General features: G+C 39.8%; 1 protein-coding gene across 1 annotated transcript in view; it reads left to right on the forward strand.

Moving 5' to 3' along the window:
- The window catches only part of Impg2 (interphotoreceptor matrix proteoglycan 2), a 58,182-nt gene that overhangs the window by 20,181 nt on the left and 16,929 nt on the right, over positions 1-21,072 (forward strand). Inside the window, 6 exon segments of the mRNA XM_051191628.1 lie at positions 2,859-3,020; positions 7,129-7,187; positions 9,100-9,120; positions 15,370-15,614; positions 17,197-17,241; positions 17,244-17,281. Of these exon segments, the coding sequence (XP_051047585.1) occupies positions 2,859-3,020; positions 7,129-7,187; positions 9,100-9,120; positions 15,370-15,614; positions 17,197-17,241; positions 17,244-17,281 (570 nt within the window).

Raw genomic sequence — 21,072 nt, forward strand, 5'->3', positions numbered from 1 at the left:
CATGATCAGTTGTCGGACTGATCGCCTCATTTCCTCATTATGGCTCTTCATTATTTTAATAACTTTCATTTCTTTGCTGAAACTCCGTGTTGTATCCAGTACTTTCTCTTCATCAGTTCTGCCTGATACATTGGCAAGTTGTCTCAGAGATTTAAGGACCCTGCTTTATGGGGAAGTCTCAGAGCTGACTTTCAGCCAGGACAGGGATTCCAGCCGGTGCTGTAACCTTTGCAGTCTTTAACATTTCAGCGTGTGCTATGAGGAATAGCACCTGCTTCACGGATGCTTGCACCGTCTATGTGAAACTGTCCTGGTACCTTGCAATCTCTGTTTTAGCATCTTGACATCTCAGTCTTTTTCTTTCTGTTTTTACTGTTTTAAGTGCCAGCTAGCTTTTCAAAACATTAAAACAACCAGCATTTTAGGTTACAGAGATAAGGTTAGTTACATGCATTTTTAATAAAAATATTAGAACTGGAAATCTCTGTCCAGTTTACTGTGATGGAATTTAAAAGCTGTATTTATTTTAAAAATTGTATCTCTCTCTCTGTGTGTGTGTTTGTATGTGTGTGCTTTACATTCATGTATGTGAAGGTTCCTGAGGAATCAGAGCAAGACACCAGGTCCCCTGGGACCGGACTTACAAGTGGTTGTGAGGGGCTCAACGAGGGTGCTGGGAACTAACCTCAGTCCTCTACGAGAGCAGCAAATGCTGTGGATCCATCTCTCCAGTCCCAAGAAGAAATGTAATAAACAGAGAGGCAGTCTTGTATAAAATTCCACATAACTAACAACTTTTATTGGTAGTGGTCTTTGTATTACTGAGCCGTATCATGTATTTATTGGAAAAACACCCAATGCAATGAATGGCCGTGTAAAATTAGATTGCATTAATAAAGATAGAGAATCTCCTTTAAGTAGGTGATAGTCCCATTATCTTAATTAGAACTCATGTATGGGTGCCACACTCAGAGGCAAAAATTAAGGTCACTGGAAGTGTCTGGAGTTGAGGAGCCGATGACAAGTCAGAGGAAGCTTTCTGGCTTCCTGGTGTCTGTGAAAGGCCCTCTGCTGCTGTAGTTTGTGAGCCAGAGCTACACAACCTTTGTCGATAATGGAACTTACAGGGAGGCAGTTTGGATTTAATGGTAAGGCTTTCCTGGGTTTAATGGTAAGGCTTTCCTGACTGTGGCATGTGGCAGCTTTTTGGAAGTGTGAGAGCCTGTTCTAAAAATTGTGTCTGTTTCTGACGGCAGCTCTTTAAACTGAGATGAGCAGCTTTTTTTTTTTTTTTTTTTTTTGGTCAGGGATGTTGTAGAGAGAGAATGGGTGCGGCGTTCGAGGTTGTTTCCTGTTCTGGAACTTCAGGCTGCTCACGCATCTTTTCCGTGTTTCTAAATGTGCAGTGGGGTAGCGGGCTTGAATGGGCTCATTTAAATGTGATGCATACAGCAGCTGTTACTATGGTGTTCTAGCGGTAAGGGTAGAATTCCCTCACTCCTTCTAGATTTATTAAGTAAACTTCTGAAAGAAACTATTACTACACTCATACATTTAGTCTTTTACTCATATGAGCGGATTTAAGGATATTTTGTTATTTGTGTTATTATTTAGTATTAATTTTGTTGCCCAAGTTACTCCAGCTTTGGCCACTGAAAGACCTGGAATATTTCATTTTCTTTTTGAGACAGCATCTTGGGCCTTCACTCTGAAGCTCATGTAACTCACTATGAGGCCCAGGCTGACCTTGTCTTAGTCATTTTCCAACCTCAGCCTTCTGACTGAGGGAATATTGATGTAAACTACCACTCCAGCTTCTTGAGTTTGTGGGTTTTTTATTTGTGTGTGTGTGTGCGTGTAGTTTCTGGGATTGAACCCAGGGCCTTGAACTTGTTAGTCATGTGTTCCCCAGCCTAGAATTAGGTTTTAATGTCACACAGTAAAACACAAAATTTGTTGTGGTTTTGACCAATGGCAATATATGTCTAAGAAATGACATCCTTTTAAGTTCATGTGTGTTGCTACAGAATATTCAAAGTTATCAGAAAGATTATTGCTCTGTTCCCTTTTTTCCTAATACATATTTATATGACAAGATTTTCTTCATGTTGCTTCCATTAAAATAACACATTTTTATTAATTGAATACAGAAATAAACATGGGAATTAAACAATGCTAGCTCCCACTACTTTCAGCTTCACAGCATGTGTTGTTGACTTTTGCACGAAATTTGCTTACTGTTACTATTATTAATTTTGAGACAGGGTGTCACTATGTAGCCTTGGCTGGCTTAGAGCTCACCATGTAGACCAGGCTGTCCTTGACCTCACAGAGATCTGCCTGCCTCTGCCTCCCAGTGCTGGAGCTAAAAGCATGTACCACCATACCCAACTACTCTGTCATCGTTAAATTAATTACTATATGTTTTGCAAATTTATCATTTGAAATTTTTGTTGGTAAACATTTAGAGTTTTAATACATGTTAATAAATTTTTTTTGAGTTGCCGAGTTATTTTCAGGCGTCTGAAGGGCTTCTTGAACCAAAAATATTCAAAGACTGTCTCTGTTAGCCAGGTTTTGATGAAGTTACAGAATATTCACCCATTTTCTTACTCATCTTGATAGTTTCCTATGGAAATGTTCTTGCTCTTTTTTTGTCAATGTGTGCTTAAAGAATATACAAGTGTATAGTGATTATAACATCCACTTAATCCTAAAGGTTATTCAACTTTATAGTACAATTGAATACTACATAAAAAGTCATCATTTGATGCAGTGTCTGGAACTTTGAGGGTAATCCGTAAATATTTATTGACTGAATGGATAATTACTGTTATTTACATTCGCTCTAAATCCAGATCAGTAATGAAATTGAGACAGTGACAGAGGAGCCCACACAGCCAGCTGTGGAACAGATAGCTGAATTCAGCATCCGACTTCTGGGGAAGCAATATACTGAAGAACTGCGGGATCCCTCTAGCGCCATCTACCGACTCCTCGTTGAAGAGTTCATTTCAGAGGCGGGTGTTTCTTAAAGTTTTTAAAAGACACTATTACTTGTTTTAAACATGTACATTATAGGAAACAAGCATCTCCCATGTGGGTGGTTCATTTGATTGGATGACATGATTGTTTGTTGGGGATTAAGTTTCTCATAACAACAACAAGGCTTAAAGGTAAGTTGAGGATTCACACTGACCGTCAACTAGGTTCCCAGGGTTGCAACTTAGCCACTTCAGAAAATGTTGTGAAAAGTTCAGAGAAAGGTAAACTCTTTCCTAGAAACAACATCTGACTACCCATTAACAAGTAAATTCTCTTTGTAACGCATCACAGCCAAGGAAGAACGGGGTCTATGGTTTAATTTCAGCGTCTGGAGAAATGAATGTTTCTGAACAGCCGTGTACCCTTTATCATTTTTTTTTTTTCTGGCAAGAACAATAGGTTTAATTCTTTAAAGTCCATCTTTACTCTTTTTTGGTTTTTTAGTTTGGACACTTTTTTTTTTTTTTTTTTGTAGTTAACTCACAGACAAGAGTGCGAAACTTGAGAAGCACTTGAGGGGATGCGGGCAATCAAGCCCCTGTCTCTGTCCTCTGGTTCTGATTTTTAAAGGGACTTCTCTAAATAACCTGTGTTAAAGCACACCTTCTGAAAGAATTCTCGGTAGAGCTTGAACTGAGAATCCTTCCATTAAACGGTACCTGGTGCCGTCCTAGTGTACCTTTGCTCTTATGTACTGTTGTTGCCTTGAATGCCGTCTACTCTTCTACGCGATAACTGGGCACACCCGCTTTCCCTGTGTATTTCTCTTCCATCCCTCCTGGATTGGCTTCTCCTTGACCACCTTTGTTAATTCCATTACCGTGGCTTCATTTCCTTCCCTAGTCTTTGTGTCCAGATGGGAAATGAAAATATGCATTGGTCAGCCAAATAGCATCATTGCAGCCATCAGACATGGGTAGGAGTGTAGGCCAGACAATTCATTTTCCTAGCCGTGCGGCCAAGTTGCAAGGCTGTATGGTATGCAGGAGAAATGTCAGCCAGGCCAGTGGCCACCTGGCATCTGATACTGTTTTGAATTGGCTGTCTGGTCTTCCTGCCTGGATTAAGGAGCCTTTCATATGCCTCAGTGTTTGAGTAAACAACTTGCAGGGATGACTGGAGATTTAGAGAAAATCTAATAAACACCTGGAAAGGTGTCCTGTCAATAAGGACTTTATGAGATATGTGGCCACTGGGCTGAGGTAATTTGAGGCTGACGAATGGTCTGGGCCAACCATGAACCACCCACTTCACCTTCTCTGGCTAGCCTCTGTACCATGTACCACCTTCACCTTCAGACCTGGAGTGATGTGTTGTGATAACCGCTTCTTTTTGTGTGGGAGACTCTCTCTCTCTCTCTCTCTCTCTCTCTCTCTCTCTCTCTCTCTCTCTCTCTCTCTGTGTGTGTGTGTTGTGTATGTGTGCTTGTGTGTGCTTTTGAGGAAATTGTCATTCTACATCTTGGAAACTAAATTCAGCTCTCTCCTTTCCTGACATAGTCATACAGGGTGTTCCCTTGTGTTGCCTCCTAAACAATATTGGTAGACAGGGTAGGGGAAGCCTGCTTATAAGGGAAGAGGTTCAGACGCCATAACTTTTGAGAGAGAGAGAGAGAGGTAAACCTGAGGCCAGATTGAGTAGGACAGAAAGGACTCAGGGTAGTATGAGAGCTGGGAGGATGGAAGGAAGGCAGACACAGTACTAAGGAATTGTCTCTACAGTGTCTCTACAGTGTCTCTACAGTGTCTCTACAGTGTCTCTACAGTGTCTCTACAGTGTCTCTACAGTGTCTCTACAGTGTCTCTACAGTGTTTCTACAGGCTGCTGTCCTCTGCTAGTCTGTGGTCATGCAGATAAGTATCCTCACCTTTGAGGTGAGGCTTAGGAGGCCAGAACTTGCTCATGGCTAGTTTGGCCTCTAAATGAGCAGAATGTAAAATCAGTTCTTTTTCTGACTCTCTCTCTCTCTCTCTCTCTCTCTCTCTCTCTCTCTCTCTCTCTCTCTCTCTCTCTCTCTCTCTCTCTCTGTGTGTGTGTTCGGTTCTTTCTTTATGCCTTGTTTGAGACCCTATCCCTGTTGTCTGCAGATGTGTGTATCAGGCTGTCTGGCCTGCTGGGTCCCAGGGATTCTCCTGTTTCTACCCTACTTTCTGCCTGCAGAGCTGCGATCACAGATACTCTTCATGGCATCAGGCCTCATGCCAGTTTCTAGGCATTTGAATCCAGGCCCTCCCACTTGGGTGACAAACACTTTACCCACTGAGCCAGCTCCCCAGCTGTCCATTTGTCTTTCAAAGTGGTCCTTCCTTTGTCCTTTGCAGCGACTCCTTCGGAAACTATAATGAGTTTCTCAGTTCCAAATGTCTCATGAGGCAGGAGAAAAGGGAAAGGGCAGTGTAGTTCAGTGAGCAGAATATAGGGGGCAATGTTAGAGATAGTTCATTCGCAAGTAACTCCTGAGCCAGCCATCCTTGAATTCTTCATACTTCAAACAGGGAGATCTTCAGTGAACCAACATTGAAAAAGACTCTACTTCCCAAAGTTATGAGGGACTGATTAAAAGCATCTCTGTGATCCTGGCCAAAGGAGTTGCCATCTTAGTGTCTCAGTTTTGCCATTTGTAAAGTCAGGATAATACGCACGTCTTGGTAATGCTTCCCAGATTAGAAGTAGAATTTCAGAGCCCCAGACACAGTGGTCACTCAGTAAGTTGTAGCTGTTCCTATTATGGGCGTTGATAACGTGAAATGGTTTCTTGCACTGGGTCTCTGTACAGCAGCTAACTGCACGTGCTGACTTAGAACACTTATGTGTGTTTGGATCCAAGAGATAGTAATAACGGCATTGTGCAGTTAATGGAATGATTCAGCTACATTCATTTTGATGTTTGAAGGCTGATGTGGTGGAAGGCAGGGCAGCTTTAGTTCCACAGAGGAAAGCTGGTGTACATTGAGGCCACCAGCAAATACACAGCCTTAGACTTCTGATTTTTACTTCTATTTGGCCCTCTGCCCTTATCCTGCGAGCATTTACTCTTCCCCCTCAAAGAGTAAAACAAGGCAAGAAACAGTGCTTTGTGGATATGAATCCTTTGTGTGTGTGTGTTTCTCTGTGTGTGTGGTGTGTGTGTGTGTGTGCGTGTGTGTGTGTGTGTGGTGTGTGTGTGTACTTGTGCATGAGGTGTATATGTATCTGTGTGAGCACACATGCTTGTGGTTCTGTTTGTAGAGTACATACACATGTGAGTGTGTATATGCACTTTGAGTGTTTTCTTCAACCACTCTCCACCCTAATTTTTGAGAAAGGATGTGATCCAGAGGTGGGTGAGCCACCTTCAGAATTTGTATGGATTAAATATTAATTTTTTTAAAATACTTGTTTTTAATATAATTAGATTATTTTTAGATTATTCCCAGCCTGGCATTCTTTTTCTTTCTTCAGTCACTGAGCTCAAATAGATGGATGTGGCTGCATTTTAAAGACCTGGCATTGAAACCAGCTCTCATGGGTGTGACACTCATAAATTGACATTTTAGCAAGCAGAGTTATCTGGCCACTGCTCCTTAATCTATTTTGTGATGACCAGTCTGTTCTATGGATAACTTGGGCCTTGTAGACATTTTTTTTTTGAATGCTGAGTATATTTCTAGTTATCTTGTGATGTGGGGACAGGAAACAGACACACTCAGACACATTCACACTCAGAGAAAACAGACACTCGACTCTGCCAGCTTTCCAACTGGAACAGTAACGTTTAAAAATGCTGTTATACAAATGCTATTATAGCTTCGTTTGAAATGGATGTTTTTTTTATATTTCACACAAAGGAGGAAAATGTTTTAACTAATAAATATACTTTTTATGACTTAAAATAAAATTGAAGCACATTGAAATTATGAAAGATAAAATGAAAAAGAAATAATGATGGTATTGTGGCAAATACTATTTTCTAACAAGCTTTATCTATGTGTACAAGCTCTGATAACTGTAAGATACAAGTTTACTTTTTGTTCTGCTTTTCAGGTGTTTGAAATATACTTTCACATATTCTTCATATTATCTTTAGTTTTATTTTCTTAACAGGTTGAAAATGCGTTCGCTGATTTACCAGGATACAAGGGCATCCGCATTCTTGAGTTCAGGTAAAGAGATTTACTCTAAGAATGGACGTGCAGCATGCTGCTCTTTGTCTAAATGGGATAGCCTGAGTTCACCACATATATTCTAATAGCACATGATTGGAATGCTGTGATAATGTTATTTGTGGTCAGTTAGTATTTTAACACTAGTTTTATACAAGTGAAACTGAATTAATGAGGGTCACAGTAATGTATCCATGGAGCTCAGTCTGTGGTTGGCTTTGTGCCGACAAGCTATGCAGCTCTCCTTTGGCACTGGATCCTGGAGTTAGACTAGAAGTGACTGCAAGTTTTCTCTGAGGTGTCTCAGTGCTGCAGTGAGGTAGCTGTCATCTGTAGGGCAGACACTTCCACCCCTCCTTTTCCAGAGGGGGAAAACAGGTCTAAAGGCATGAACTAGCCCACTGTGGACAGGCAGCTGTCACCTGAGGGTGGAGGAAGGGTTTTCAGGGCTTGCCCCTAACATTCATGTGTGAATCTTCCATTTGGGGGCTGGGCAATAGCTGTTGCCCAGCTGCAGGATACAGGGACACAGGTTGGGCTGTGCTCCATGTTCTCAGCAGGACTTGTGGTGGCAGCAATCACAGCAAGCATTTATGTAGCACTTAGTGTATGTGTGTGTGTGTGTGTGTGTGTGTGTGACGCCCAGTTTTCTTCTGCAAAAAAAAAAAAAAAAAAAAAAAAAAGCCAGGAGAGAATTCACTAACCCAAGGGCACTGCATACTTGAACTTATGCTACAACAAATCACATATGCTCATTCACGATGACCAGAATGAAGGCCCTTGAAAGTCTCACTTATTTGGTATCCTGTGGCACAACCATGGCCACTGGAACCATCTTGTCTAGCTGGGAATGCTGCCTATGCACTTTGGGCTGGATGGTTTTGAGTGGATTACTAGATCTCTACTTTCCATCTGTATAAACTTACCTGTGAGTCCTGCTTTATTAAAAATGCTTTTTGCAATATTTTGAATGAATTGATACTGTTAATTCTTTAGTCTCTTTACAATGCAATGTTGTTAATGGATTTTAATGAGGATTAAGTGAATGAAGGTTTGTAATGTGCTTAGCACAGTTTCAGGCATAGGAGAAGTTGTATTTTTAAAAATTTTTTATTAGTCTGTGTATGTGGGTATTTTACCTGCGTGTGACTGTTCACTTCATGTGTGTAGTCCTCCCAGAGGCTGGAAGAGGGTGTTAGGTTCCCTGGGACTAGAGTTACAGACAGTGTGAGCTGGGGATCCCATCTGGGTCCTCTGGAAGAGCAGCCAGTACTCTAACTGCTGAGCATCTTTCCAGACCAAGAAGTTCTGTTTGATGCCTGTTATATAAAATAAACAAAGACTAAAAGCCATGCACTGTACTGTAGGCTAGCTGGTCGACCTTTAAGATGGTCTTAGTACCATTGCTCTTAACTACTGAGCCCTCTCTCCAGCCCACCATTCCTGATTTTAATGTCAGCAACTGAAGTTCTCTGATGATCTGACAAAAAATTTATCCACAAAGAGATAAATCACACATTGAAGAAGTATTTTCTTAGGTTAAATCTAAAAACTGTAAAAATTCTTGGTTTTAAGATGATTTCTTTTTTAACCTTCACTTTCTTTTCTTTCTTTCTTTCTTTTTTCTTTCTTCTTCTTTTTTTTTTTTTTTTTTTTTTTTTTTTTTTTTTTTTTTTGAGACAGGGTAGGCTTAGTTGCCTTGGAGCTTGCTCTTGATATGTAGATCAACAAGCTAGCCTCAAACTCTCTCTCTTTTTAATGTCTAGTACATTGTAGATCTGATTTTGTGTGAGTATTTCCCTTAAGAAGACATTTCAAATAAAATCAGAAGATAGACAATGTGTAAAGTGACGAATGATGTGTCAGTTATAAAGATAATTGAACTCTGATTGATACCTTTCTTATTTTCCAGGTCCTCTAAGGAAAATGGCAGGTAAAAGTCCCTTTCAGTACTTCCTGTGTTGGCCATTGTTTGTATCCAGTGCTAGGGTGCAGAAGAGCACAGCTCAGTTCTCCAGTCTTGTAGTCTCATTGTGCCACTCCTTAAGACCAGAAGTTGGCAAGCTACAAAGAGCCATGATAAATATTTTAACCTTTGAAGGTCATAGAGTCCCTGTTGCAACTTCCCAATGCCAATGGGTGAGATTAGACCCAGGAAATGCATTGTAAACTAAAGAGGACAGCTGTTCCCTAGTGAAGCTTACAGGACACACCTGTAATCTTAGTTCTTAGACTACAAGCAGGATGATGGCAAGTTCAAAGCCACCTTGGGTTGCATAGTGAAATTCTCTGTCCAAACCAAACAAGATTGCCAAGACAAAAACAAACAAAAACAAAAACAAAAAAACACACACATCAAAAACAAACAAAAAAACAAAAAATTAAAAAACTCCCAAAACATTAACAATTATTTATTTTTATTTTATGAGCAGTGATTGGTGTTTTGCTTGCATGTATATCTGTGTGAGGATGTCAGATATCCTGGAACTGAACTTACAGTTATAAGCTGCCATATGGGTTCTGGGAATTGAACCTGGGCCCTCTGAAAGAACAGTCAATGTTATTAACCACCGAGCCATTGCTCCAGCCCAACAAAAACCATTTTATGAACACTGAAATAGGCATTCCACAGACATTAGACTGAAGTTCACTCAGGCTATAGTTGGTATCTGACTGACTGGTATTTTAAACACTGCATTAATTTAACATAGGAATAAAACTCATTAGCAAACACACTTTCAAAGCCCTTTGTGGAATTAAAATCCAATCAGATGCACTTTAAAGTGTTATCATTGAACTTTATAATAATAATAGCTCATTTGTAAGAATAGCTGTTCTTGAATTTTTAGGAAACACAATGTAATGACACAATCAAACCCCCCCCCCCCTTTTTGAAAGTTTTGTTCATGGATTCTTAATTTACTTCTCTTAGAAGCCTGGTAAATACGAATGGAGTCTGTGAAGTAAATTCATTGGCTAACTATAGAAGTGTTTAGTGATTACAGAAACGTTCCTTCATTGTACACTCAACTCAGCATCTGTGGCTTCCATATCTGTGGATTCAACCAACCAATTCAATGAAAACATTGTAAAAACATAAAACAAAGACAATGAAGACTCCTTTGTCTGTAGTGAACATATACAGACTTTTTTGGGTTGTCATTATGCCCCAGATAGTAAAAAGTGTTTATATATAGGATTTACACTAAGAAGCATTCTAGAGAGGATTTCGAACATTGGTTCTCAACCTGACCCACAGGGTCACATATCACAATTCATAGCAGTAGCTAAATTACAGTTATGAAGTAGCAGTGAGATAATTTTATGGTTTGGGGTCACCATGACATGAGGAGTTGAATTAAAGGGTAGGAGCATTAGGAATTTGAGGGCTACTGCTTTAAACTAAGCAGGAAGGTGAGTGCAATGTATACTCCATTGCACTTAAGGGGCTTGGACATTGTGGAATTTGGCATGCATGGCTTGAGAGAGGTCACTGCAACCAACTCCCAATAAACCCCTAGGGTTGATAAGACTGTCTTGGTTTGGAAAGAACTTTATTTTCATTATTTACATTATTTTACAAGTATTTATGAAATGCCTTGTTATTGGGCGAACCCCATGCATACAGACATGGATAATTTTGGGGTTTTGTCTTTTTTAGGAATTTTTAGGGTGGACATCCTCACCTGCATTTTTAAAAAACTTTATCATATTAGTATCCTTGTGGGATAGTAAAATGATCATTCATATTTGTTTGGCTAGTGAGGACATTTTTCTTTAGAGATTGTCTTGTTGGAAGTTGCATGAGTAGGAGATATCAGATATCTTGACGGATCAGAATTTGGGTTTCTGTATTTTTACTGATTGTAATCTACTCTGTATTATCGCTGCAGTGCTGAGGTATGTACCCATTCTAGAGATCCACCTGTACATCTAACTTCCTCTTATGGTGATCAGACTGTGGAAAAAACACTAAATCCAGAAATGATTCCTAGTATTGGAAGGGTAGTAGCCATTTGCTGGCTGCTCACAGTCCTGTATTGAACACAGAAAACAATTATATGAAGTCAATATATTGTTGTAGAACGTTATCTGAGGCACAGTTTCCAAAATTGTGTAGTGTTATCAGGTGGTATCAGTTAATTGATTGAATTTATTTGTAAATTTGATATATTGGCTTCCCTACTTGTGCATGAACCACTGTGTAGAACAGAAATAAAGAATATACACTCTGTCCTCCTTTGCCATTAGCATTTAGATGCATGTGAAATTTTTGATTTACATTTTATTGTGTGCAATCCCACTTATTACACATATTTAGTAGAACCCATTTGAAAGGGCAATGTGGCAAACACATGTCCTAACTTCATCTTCAAGTTTTGTAAACATATACTTTCTTTCTAGAAGCAACAGAAGCATTGTCTGAGTTCCCCTGAAATACTCTCCTTTTATTTAGCTTGAGTGATGATATGGAATACCAGTACTTTCCTTTTTAAAAATATGTACACCCAAATAGTCAATCGGTGTATCTAGGGCAAGCAAATAAGGGTGAACCTTTCCTTCATATGACCGTTGCCTAAAACTGATGGATTCCAGGGTGATTCACACTGAAATGCATCTCATGCCACAGTGGTTGGCTACCCCAGGTTAACTGAGCGTGGGGCCAACACAGCTTTCTTTAATCAGAAATGTCCTGTCTACCCTTCTTGGCCTCTTGAAATGTAAAAGAATTTCCTTCATCCTGAGAGGTCTTTGCACTTCATGGCTTGCCAGAATGCAGCCTTCTTGGTCACAGTGAAGTTCTTGGCTCTAAGAAGACATGATTTCTTGGCATTTCAAGCATTTCTTTGAGTTCTCGATCCAAGACAAAAACATGATAATATATTTCAGTGTCTTTTCAAGTCATTTTGTTTTTCTTAATGAATTTATCTTTACTAGACAAGGTATGTTATAGTAGACATACCATCTTTAGATGAGCAATGCAGTCACTGGGAGGCAAAGGGCTAGGTTGTCAGTGAAGGATGAGGTTAGTAATCTAACACAGACTTCCTAATTTGCATAGATTTCTCATCCAAGAACATTTCTCATGGTCTTCTCTCCTTCGTGTTTAAGAGCCATGCAAGGCACATGCTAGACTTCCAGTAAATAAGTGCTTGACTATCCTTGCCCAAGTTTTTACGTAATGAGGAAGCCATTTGAGTTCTTTTAGGTACAGCCTCTTCTTCCTCCTCCCCGCCCGCACCCTACATCTTTTCTTTCCCCCCCCTTTTTTTCTTATTGTTACCACTGTTTTTTGTCTTAATGCTAACACTACAAGAAAGTTTAATAGGTTGTACAGATACCTCGAGGAGGTGCACAATTTGCCTCATAGTCACGAAGATGTTAGTTCACACATGGAGGGATGATAAGAGGTCTAAAGATGGCCCAAGATAAGTTACCGCTGGCCCTGTAGCATTGCTAACTTTCTCATCATTAAAGTCCCAAATAGCCAATTAGCCTCCCTGAAGGTTCTGTAAAGGTGACGTTCATTCAGGGAACTTTGTTTCATGCTGGTCAGAAACTTTCCACTGAGCATAAATTACTGGCCACCTCCATCCACCTATGATCCAGAATGCTGTCTTTTTTTTTTCTTCTGATATTTTCCTTTAGATATGTAAATAATTTGAATACTTTTTTCTTCTTATATTCAGACAAGTCTAGATTTCTGCTCATATGATAGACACTGAGTGACTCTTAGTATGAATTGCCAAGCTGAATATTGGGGCTAGAAATGAGAGAGAGATAGTCACAATAACAAAATCTTTTCACAAGCATGTGACAAATGTAATTAAGTAGGCACACACCCTATTATGTATGTATATACTCAGCCATATGTGATATGCTCATACACATACCTACATATGCACACACAGATATTTAATGGGAAGATGCTGCCTGTTTTTATGGGAGTCATTTGCTGCCATGGAATGTCTGAAACAGATATCTTCCATTACACATCTGGCTTGAGTGTTGTTTTTCTGGAAGGTAGTTCTTGCCCTTGGAGGTATCTTGTATACCAGATGTGAAGAGACAAGCTGGGGGCCAGTGTGATGAGACCCCTCATAATGACTTTGTCGGGCGTTGGTTGACCATCCTTAGTCCAGAATGCAGGTGCTGAAGTGGAAGCCTTACTCCATCTCATTTTCACTGTAGAATTTTAAGAAGCCTTTTAACTTCTTTGAAACTTTAATATTGTTTCCTTAACAATATTCTGAAAGTGATGAAACTCTTGATACGCTTATTGTGAAAACTAAATGAGAGAAATAAAGGCACAGTGAGTGCCTAGCATGTTGAGAGCACTTAAAAACTATCAGTGTTTTACATATCAAGCCGAAATAAGATTGTTTCCAATTTAAATAAAAAAGGAAAAAAAGAATGAATGAAAGAAATCTAAAGGCATGCAAAAATTTTCATATTAGAGTCATTAATAAAATATTCATAATCTCTAGAAACAACCATCAGTGAGTGGGTGAGTGACAGTCACATTTGCTTTCCAACTTTTATCTTCTCATATCATTTCTTCCAGTGGCTAAGAAAATGCAAAATAACACACCAACTATTGCTTATTTGCTCTCCCTCCTTTATTCCTTCTTTTATTTGCTTGTACAAAGGGTTAGTGAAAAAGCTTACTTTGTACATAGTTAATCTGTTAGCACTTCTTATCGTTTCTTTTAATTCATTAGCAAAGGAATTAGTCAAAGGGAAAAAGATAAGAGGAAAAAAAAGATTGCAAAAAAAAAAAAAACTCATAAGGATTTCTAAGTGAAATGTAGAATTAGTAAGTGTCAGAGTGTTGTAAACATGTCAAAAGTAAGATCATGTCATAGAGGCCTTAGGAGTTTTGCCTTAAATTTATTGTACTGTAAATTCTCTGGCCTGTCACTCAAAAGTGAGTCTCTTGAATGATTCACATAGCTGTCATTCTAGTATTCTAGCTTACTGTCTATCTATCTATCTATCATCTATCTATCTATCTATCTATCTATCTATCTATCTATCTATCTATCATCTGTCTATATTAGAAAAATAAGTTGCTTTACCTTCACATTTAACTTTTTACCTGAAAGTTTGAATTTTTTTCCTCCTCAATAAATAGTTGTAGGTTAGTACCTAACTTTTCTGATAACACTAATAAGGGTATATGAGAAAAATTATATTCTTTTGGGGAGGAGTTAGAAAGGCTATGTGTACAATGTGTACAGAGGCCAGGATCAACTTGTGTGAGCTGGTTTTCTCCTTCACACTATGTGGGTTCAGGAATTGAACTCACTCAGGTCATCACGCTTGGTGGCAAACTCCTTCATTGGCTAAGCTGTCTCAGCAGACCAGTTCATCTATATTAAACAGGAAGTACAAACCATAACAAGTCTTGATGGAAGAAACATCTCTTAAAAGAGGATAAGAGATAGCTCATTCTGGAGCCAAATATAGAGTGACTATGGCCTAGGAACACAGGCTTTGGTTGCTTCAAACTCCATGTTCCAACATGACAGCAGTTGAAATGTCATGAAATTGTCATGCTATTGGAACAAAGAAAATCGTAAGTCAGCATATGTTTAATATACAGTGGTGGACGTATCAGGGAGGTGGGTTATGATAAAGTGGGGAGATCTCTGTTAAAGCCCGTCAGTGTTATCTTAGTTTTGGGGTTGGTGGGAGCTAGGGGGTCTGTGTGTACATTCCAGAGGATTTATCTAATGTTAACACAGCTGTTAGGTCACACATAGAGGTAGACTAAATGGCTCTGGACTTACAGCTCCCAGTCTCCCCACATCACTGGAGGTCTACTTAGTTTGCCAGCTTCTGTAGTTACATCTTTTCTCCAGGAACTGGTGTTCATGTAGGGAAAGAAGGAAGAAGGGAATTATCAAAAAGACACAGGTTGGCTTTGAAAGAAAGGGAAATGGTTCAAAATATGGGGCATGAAGAGCCTTTGATCCTGTGGTAGGGTTTTCTCTGTGGCTTCCTTGGAATTCTTGTTCTATTGTTTTAGCCATGAGGAGGGGGAGGAGGTGCTAGGAGGTTTTGATAGAATCCAGGCCTTTCCAGACTCCTTCTCTTGGCCTAATGCTGTCTACAGACCTACCCAAAGCTCCTTTTTTGTGCTTACTTAGCTGGACCTAATTTGTTCTGTCATCCATAGTGGGATAGACGTTCACTATGCAGTCACCTTCAATGGCGAGGCCATCGGCAATACCACCTGGGACCTCATAAGCCTTCACTCCAATAAGGTGGAAAACCATGGCCTTGTAGAGATGGATGACAAACCCACTGCCGTCTACACAATCAGTAACTTCAGAGATGATATCGCCGAGACACTACGCCAGAACTTTTTGATGGGAAATTCCTCTTTGAATCTAGACCCCAAGTCTCTCCAGCTTATCAATGGTGAGTTGAATATCATCCCTGACATCCTCACGGGGTTTTCCTTTTTCAATATCATAAAGTGAAGATAGTCTCACTAATGTATATGGTTCTACACTTTCCTAGACTGCACAAGGCAGGACCCATCCTGATAAACAGAGCTTCATCCCTACAGTCTTTTGGGATAGACTAATCATGGGTTTCCTGGAATATGTCCCCACAGAAGGTCACAGGGCAGGAAAAGTGGAGAACAGTGTGGCAGTTAGAAACAGTTTGAATGGATGGGAATAAAGTGTAAGAAAAAGGAACGTAGAGCCCGAAAATATGAATCGCAGCAGGCTGTGGTGCTGTAAGGTGATCCAAAGTGTGAGCTGTTGAAAAGGTCAGTTGACTAAGGCTTAACAAGTAGGCAGAGGAGGAGGAGGAAAGCTAACGGAAGCTTGCTGAAAGAGCCAGATGCCGAACCCAGAAAGCTCAACAGTGTTTGACTTTTGATAGCTGAGGAGATCCTGCCATAGGTCACAAGGAGCAGATGGAGCTGGCTGGCATCATAAAGGAGTGGGTTTGGGAGCTAGAAAGATCTTCCCGTTACCCCAGGGGCAAAGCTTGCTTTCTGCACTATCGAAGCATCATTCATCAGAGACAAAGAGTTCTAACTTACTTGCCATTATTAAAGGTTTGTGATCTTAAATGCTGAGATCACCTTTGTGTGATATGTTTCTCTTTTAGACTAGATCAGTTTCATGTAGCTCAGTGTGGCCTGAACTAACAGACATCTGTCTGCCTCTGTCTCTCAGGTCCTGGGATTAAAGGTGTGTGCCACCACTGCCTGGCTCTATGGCTGTGGTTAGCTTTACATTTTGATCTCCAGTGGTGTTATTAAATCATAAATAATATTTCAACACATTTATTATTATTTATTTGGGTATGTGCATGCCACAGTGTAATGTGTGGAGGTCAGAGGACCATCTGTGGGAGTCTGTTCTTTCCTTATACCATTTGGATCCGGGGGTTAAACTCAGGTTGTCTGGCTTGCTAGCAGGTTCCTTTCCCACTAAGCCATCTTGCTGGCCCGAATGATTCATTTTTGGAGGAAGAGGGAAAGATACAACAAATATAACACTCTAATTGATCAAAGGATGATTTATGAATTATGCATCCCTGAGATCCAGGGCATGTTCTGGGACACTCCAGAATGTTTAGGGATAGAAAATTGGTAGTGATATATAATAGACAGGACCAAGGTACAGAGAGGGATTGGTTATTTAAAACTTAGCTTTTGCCTTATTTGAGCATGGTCTTGTGGAAACTCAGCTTAGTGATTGGCTGACCATCTGCTCTGTGTTACAGAGCTCTAAGTTTGGTTTGCATTTTGCTTATTTACTAATTCAATCAGGTTGCAGCTCAGGGTTGGAAAGGCTGAGTTTTGTGAGCCCAACATCTTTCTTACGATGTGTTAATTTGCTGTAACACCTTTCAAACAGCCTCTTCCTGTGTGTGTGTGTGTGTGTGTGTGTGTGTGTGTGTGTGTGTGTGTGTGCTGGTATAATCAGATCTCAAATACAACAGTGTCTCAAAAATGAAGTTTTACATTGTCTTTCCTTAGTGAAAGGAGTTTTGCTCCCCCAAACAGAAGACATAGTTTGGAACGCCCGAGTTCAAGTCTTCAGGTGACAACATCCTCTGCTCTGGTAAGCCACTGTGCCTTTCCCCAGACCTAGCCCTGTTTCCTCTCTCCTTTGCAACCTCTGCTGCTTTACTTTGGCTCAGAGATTTACTTCACTGCTCTTATTTCAAGCATTCTTTTGCTTGTCCCTGGGTTGTCACTCACAGTGGTCAGCTCAAGGGGACCAAGTCTTGGTTCAGAAAACTTAAGCCTTCTGCAGTGATTAAATGAACTTTAAATTGCCAAAGCATTTGTTGCTCATACTTGTTTGAGGTTGGTTAAGCTGTAAATGCCCACTGAGTTCTTTTTAAGTTGCCTAGAAATAGTATTTTTTAAAAAATAGCCAAGACTACACATTGATGTTCATAACTACAGAGTAGACATGTTTCATTTCAGGGATTACAATTTGAAGGAAGTTGAGCTATGGCAATAGAATAATGTACAGAAGGGGAAGAAGTGAAGATATTGACTAGTTAGAAAATAAGAGGCACCCTGAAATTAGCCCTTCTTTTAAATGAATTTTATTGTTTATTGTTATTTTATGTGTGTGTGCCCGTATGTATGTGGGGATGCACACAAGGTGTGGAGGTCAGCGGACAACTCTGGGGGGCTGGTTTCCTCCGGTGTTTTTGTAGGGTTAGGCTGTTGGATTCAGGTTGCAGGTTTGTACAACAAGCATCTTCACCCGAAAGAGCTATCTTGCCTGCTCACAGCCCTCCCTTTAAATTGGAATGATGCAATTCCATCTGCACATAGGCAGAACAGAATGAATCTTCCCTTTTGTTCTTGCCAGCCTCTTTCCCCACCGCAGCTCTATTTTCCATTTCACTTATGGGGAGATATTGGAGAGAAAAGAAAATACTTCCTCAAGTGTGGTTGAGGCAGCAGGTTGGCACTACCGATGACAACATGGGGACTCCTTGTGGGATGGTTCAGTGATCTCTTGTTAGCACAGGGATACGGGGCAGGGTAGGGATGTGTGGGGGAATGCTTCACATCAGCATTCACAGACCACATTCTTGTTTTCTTAAAATGTCTTGTTTGTTTGTTTGTTTAATACATGCTGTTGAAAAGTTTTTTTCTTGATATTAGAACTCTAATGGAGAAATTCTTAAAACTTTTGAGATTAAAATTATATCATTCCCCCTTTCCTCTCCTCCCACAAAACCCTCCCATGTAATAACCTTGCTCTCTTTCAAATTCATCGACTTTTTCTTTAATTGTTGTTACACACACACACTCACACACACACACTCCTTACACAAAATACAACTTACTCAGTTCATATGTTTTGAGTATGTATATGTTTTCAGGACAACAATAGAAATTTAGAAAGCAAATTTATTTGACTGCTGTCTGCTTTACTGAGCAACTTAATTTTAAATGTGGAGTCATTGGAAATAGCCTTTAGTCTTTTCTCTGAGTGCTGTGCTGGAGAAAGAAGGCATTGGGCATAGTGACATCAGGTGGCACATTAATGAGGTGTTTACTTACTTACCCATTAAAATATATTTATTTTGTGCTTTGTATGTGCTAGGTACCAGGGAAACTAAGCTGAATAAGGTGTGGTTCTCTCCGAGAAGTTTGAAGACTGGTGTTAGACAGATTTCTAAACAAATAAGATGACATAGTGTTGCGGGCAGTCACCAGAGATGACCACTCAGACACAGGATAGAGCCAATTAAAAGTCTTTATTCCAGTCAGCTGGGACTATACCCAAGTGTTTGGGGACCTAGGTGTGGCTCTGAGTATTTGGAACGCCCAGTTTTTAAAGGCAGAGACCCGCCAGGCATCTAGCTGGGCAGTTGCAGGGGGCATTGCAGAATAAGCAGTTTGAAGGGAGCAGTTTTAATTGAAGCTAAGGGGTTAGCTAGTGGGAGGGAGGTTCTGTGCAAACAGGCAGTTTTAACAAGATGAAGATCTGTTAGCTAGGATATTCTGAACTTTGAGTCTTAGACTAGAGTTGGCTAGGTTTCCATAGGATTCTCTATCAAGGAGATCAGATTCTAGTGAAACCTGGAAATGGCTTCAGTGAAAATACAAGATGGAGGAACCCCTGCCCTATCTTGCCCCATCACAGTAGCTCCTCTTCTCAAGTCTGTCCAGAGTGGAGAGGCAAAGTTACCCTCAGCCCTGATTCTAATCACACCATCCCAGAGATTCTCTAACCATGCGTGAGCCATGATGGTATTTATAGACATGATATAAAGGTCTGGGGATGGCCGTAAAGGTCAGTCTATAAAGTGCTTGTCACTTAAGCATAAAAAACTTTGCTCATATTCCCAGCAACCACATAAAAAAGTGGGTGTAGCAGTGCTCATCTGCAATACTAGTGCTGGAACAGGGGTGCAGCATGGTCCTCAGAGCTCGATAGTCTAGACAATTGGTGAGCTCTGGGTTCAATGAGAAACTCTGCTCTAAAACTACGGTAGAAAGTGATAGAGCATCAACTTCTAGCCACCACATCTCACATACTCCTCCTAAACACACACACACACACACACACACACACACACACACACACACACACACACACGAAAAGACAAGATTTTTTCTATCAGCCAGAGGTTGCCAACTGGGACCATTTAGCTGGATTCAGAAGGGGACATGTATTTTGCAACTATTTTTTTTAAAAACTAGTATCTAAATATTGGATTTTTTTATATAAAATGAAGATTTTCATCTTATTTTGATAATTAGGACTGTCTGATAGGCCAGAGTGTTGTTGTCAGTCAAGGATGGCAAATACTGATTAACTGGGTGTATTATTCAGTTGCACTGCAGTAACTCCATTGTCCTTTCAGCCAAATCTCTTTATGAGAAGTGGCAACTGCAGGAAATTAAATAACCATTTGAGGAGTCTAGAGTATGTAAAAACAATTTATTAGTGCGTAATAGTCATGTATATTTGTGGAGTATAGTGTGAGGTTTTGCTAACATTTTGACATGGGCCACAGGTTGTTGTTAACTATGGTCACTCTGCTATGCTACAGAACACTAGATTTTTTCCCCTTCTAACTGAACATGAACAAAATTCTCTTTATCCCTGCTTCCCTAATCTTTCCTAGCCTCTGGTGCTACTATTATATTCACCTCATCTATAAAATTCAATTGATTTTTTTAGCTTCTGTCCGAAATATTGGAGACCATGAGAGATTTAGACATTGCAATGTTGATGATTGGCAATAAGACATAAAAATGATTGATGTCAAATGTACAGTTATTACTTGCTTCCTTCCTTTCTGTAACATTTTACTTTATTAGAGAAGTAACACTTGTTAACCAAATTTAATGTTTTAGACTTCCTTTAGGGATGGGAAGGTTAAATTTGGAAGCTCCTAGCATCCCGGTTATGAAAATCACATGTTTTTTTTTATCCTATGCTTTCTTTAGAACTAGGAAGTTTTTCACATGGAAATTATAACCAGTGAAATTTGCCAATATAACATTAAACAATGAATTAAAAAGAATTCTTGAGTTGAATTGTTACTAGAAGCCTCTATTGATAGAAAAATAAAGAAATCATCCATCTAAATTCTGGGAAACCCAGAGCTGTGGCTTCAAGTTCTGATGATCCCTATTTTTCTTTTGTTGTTTTTTTTTGATTGTTTTGGCCATTTCACTCCTATGAACATCTTCTCTTTACCTGTAATACACATGGCATGAATGGATTACACAATTCTCTGCAGTCTTCCCAGGCTTAAAATTGGATACATTCATATGTTGGCAAACATGTGTATACTCCACTCTTCTCCCATTGCTGAAGAATGGGTTTGTAAACTCCCCGAGTCTTTCACAAGATAATATTGTTCCTTG

This window comes from Phodopus roborovskii, unplaced genomic scaffold (genome assembly GCF_943737965.1).
Source record: "Phodopus roborovskii unplaced genomic scaffold, PHOROB, whole genome shotgun sequence".
Classification (NCBI taxonomy): Eukaryota; Metazoa; Chordata; class Mammalia; order Rodentia; family Cricetidae; genus Phodopus; species Phodopus roborovskii.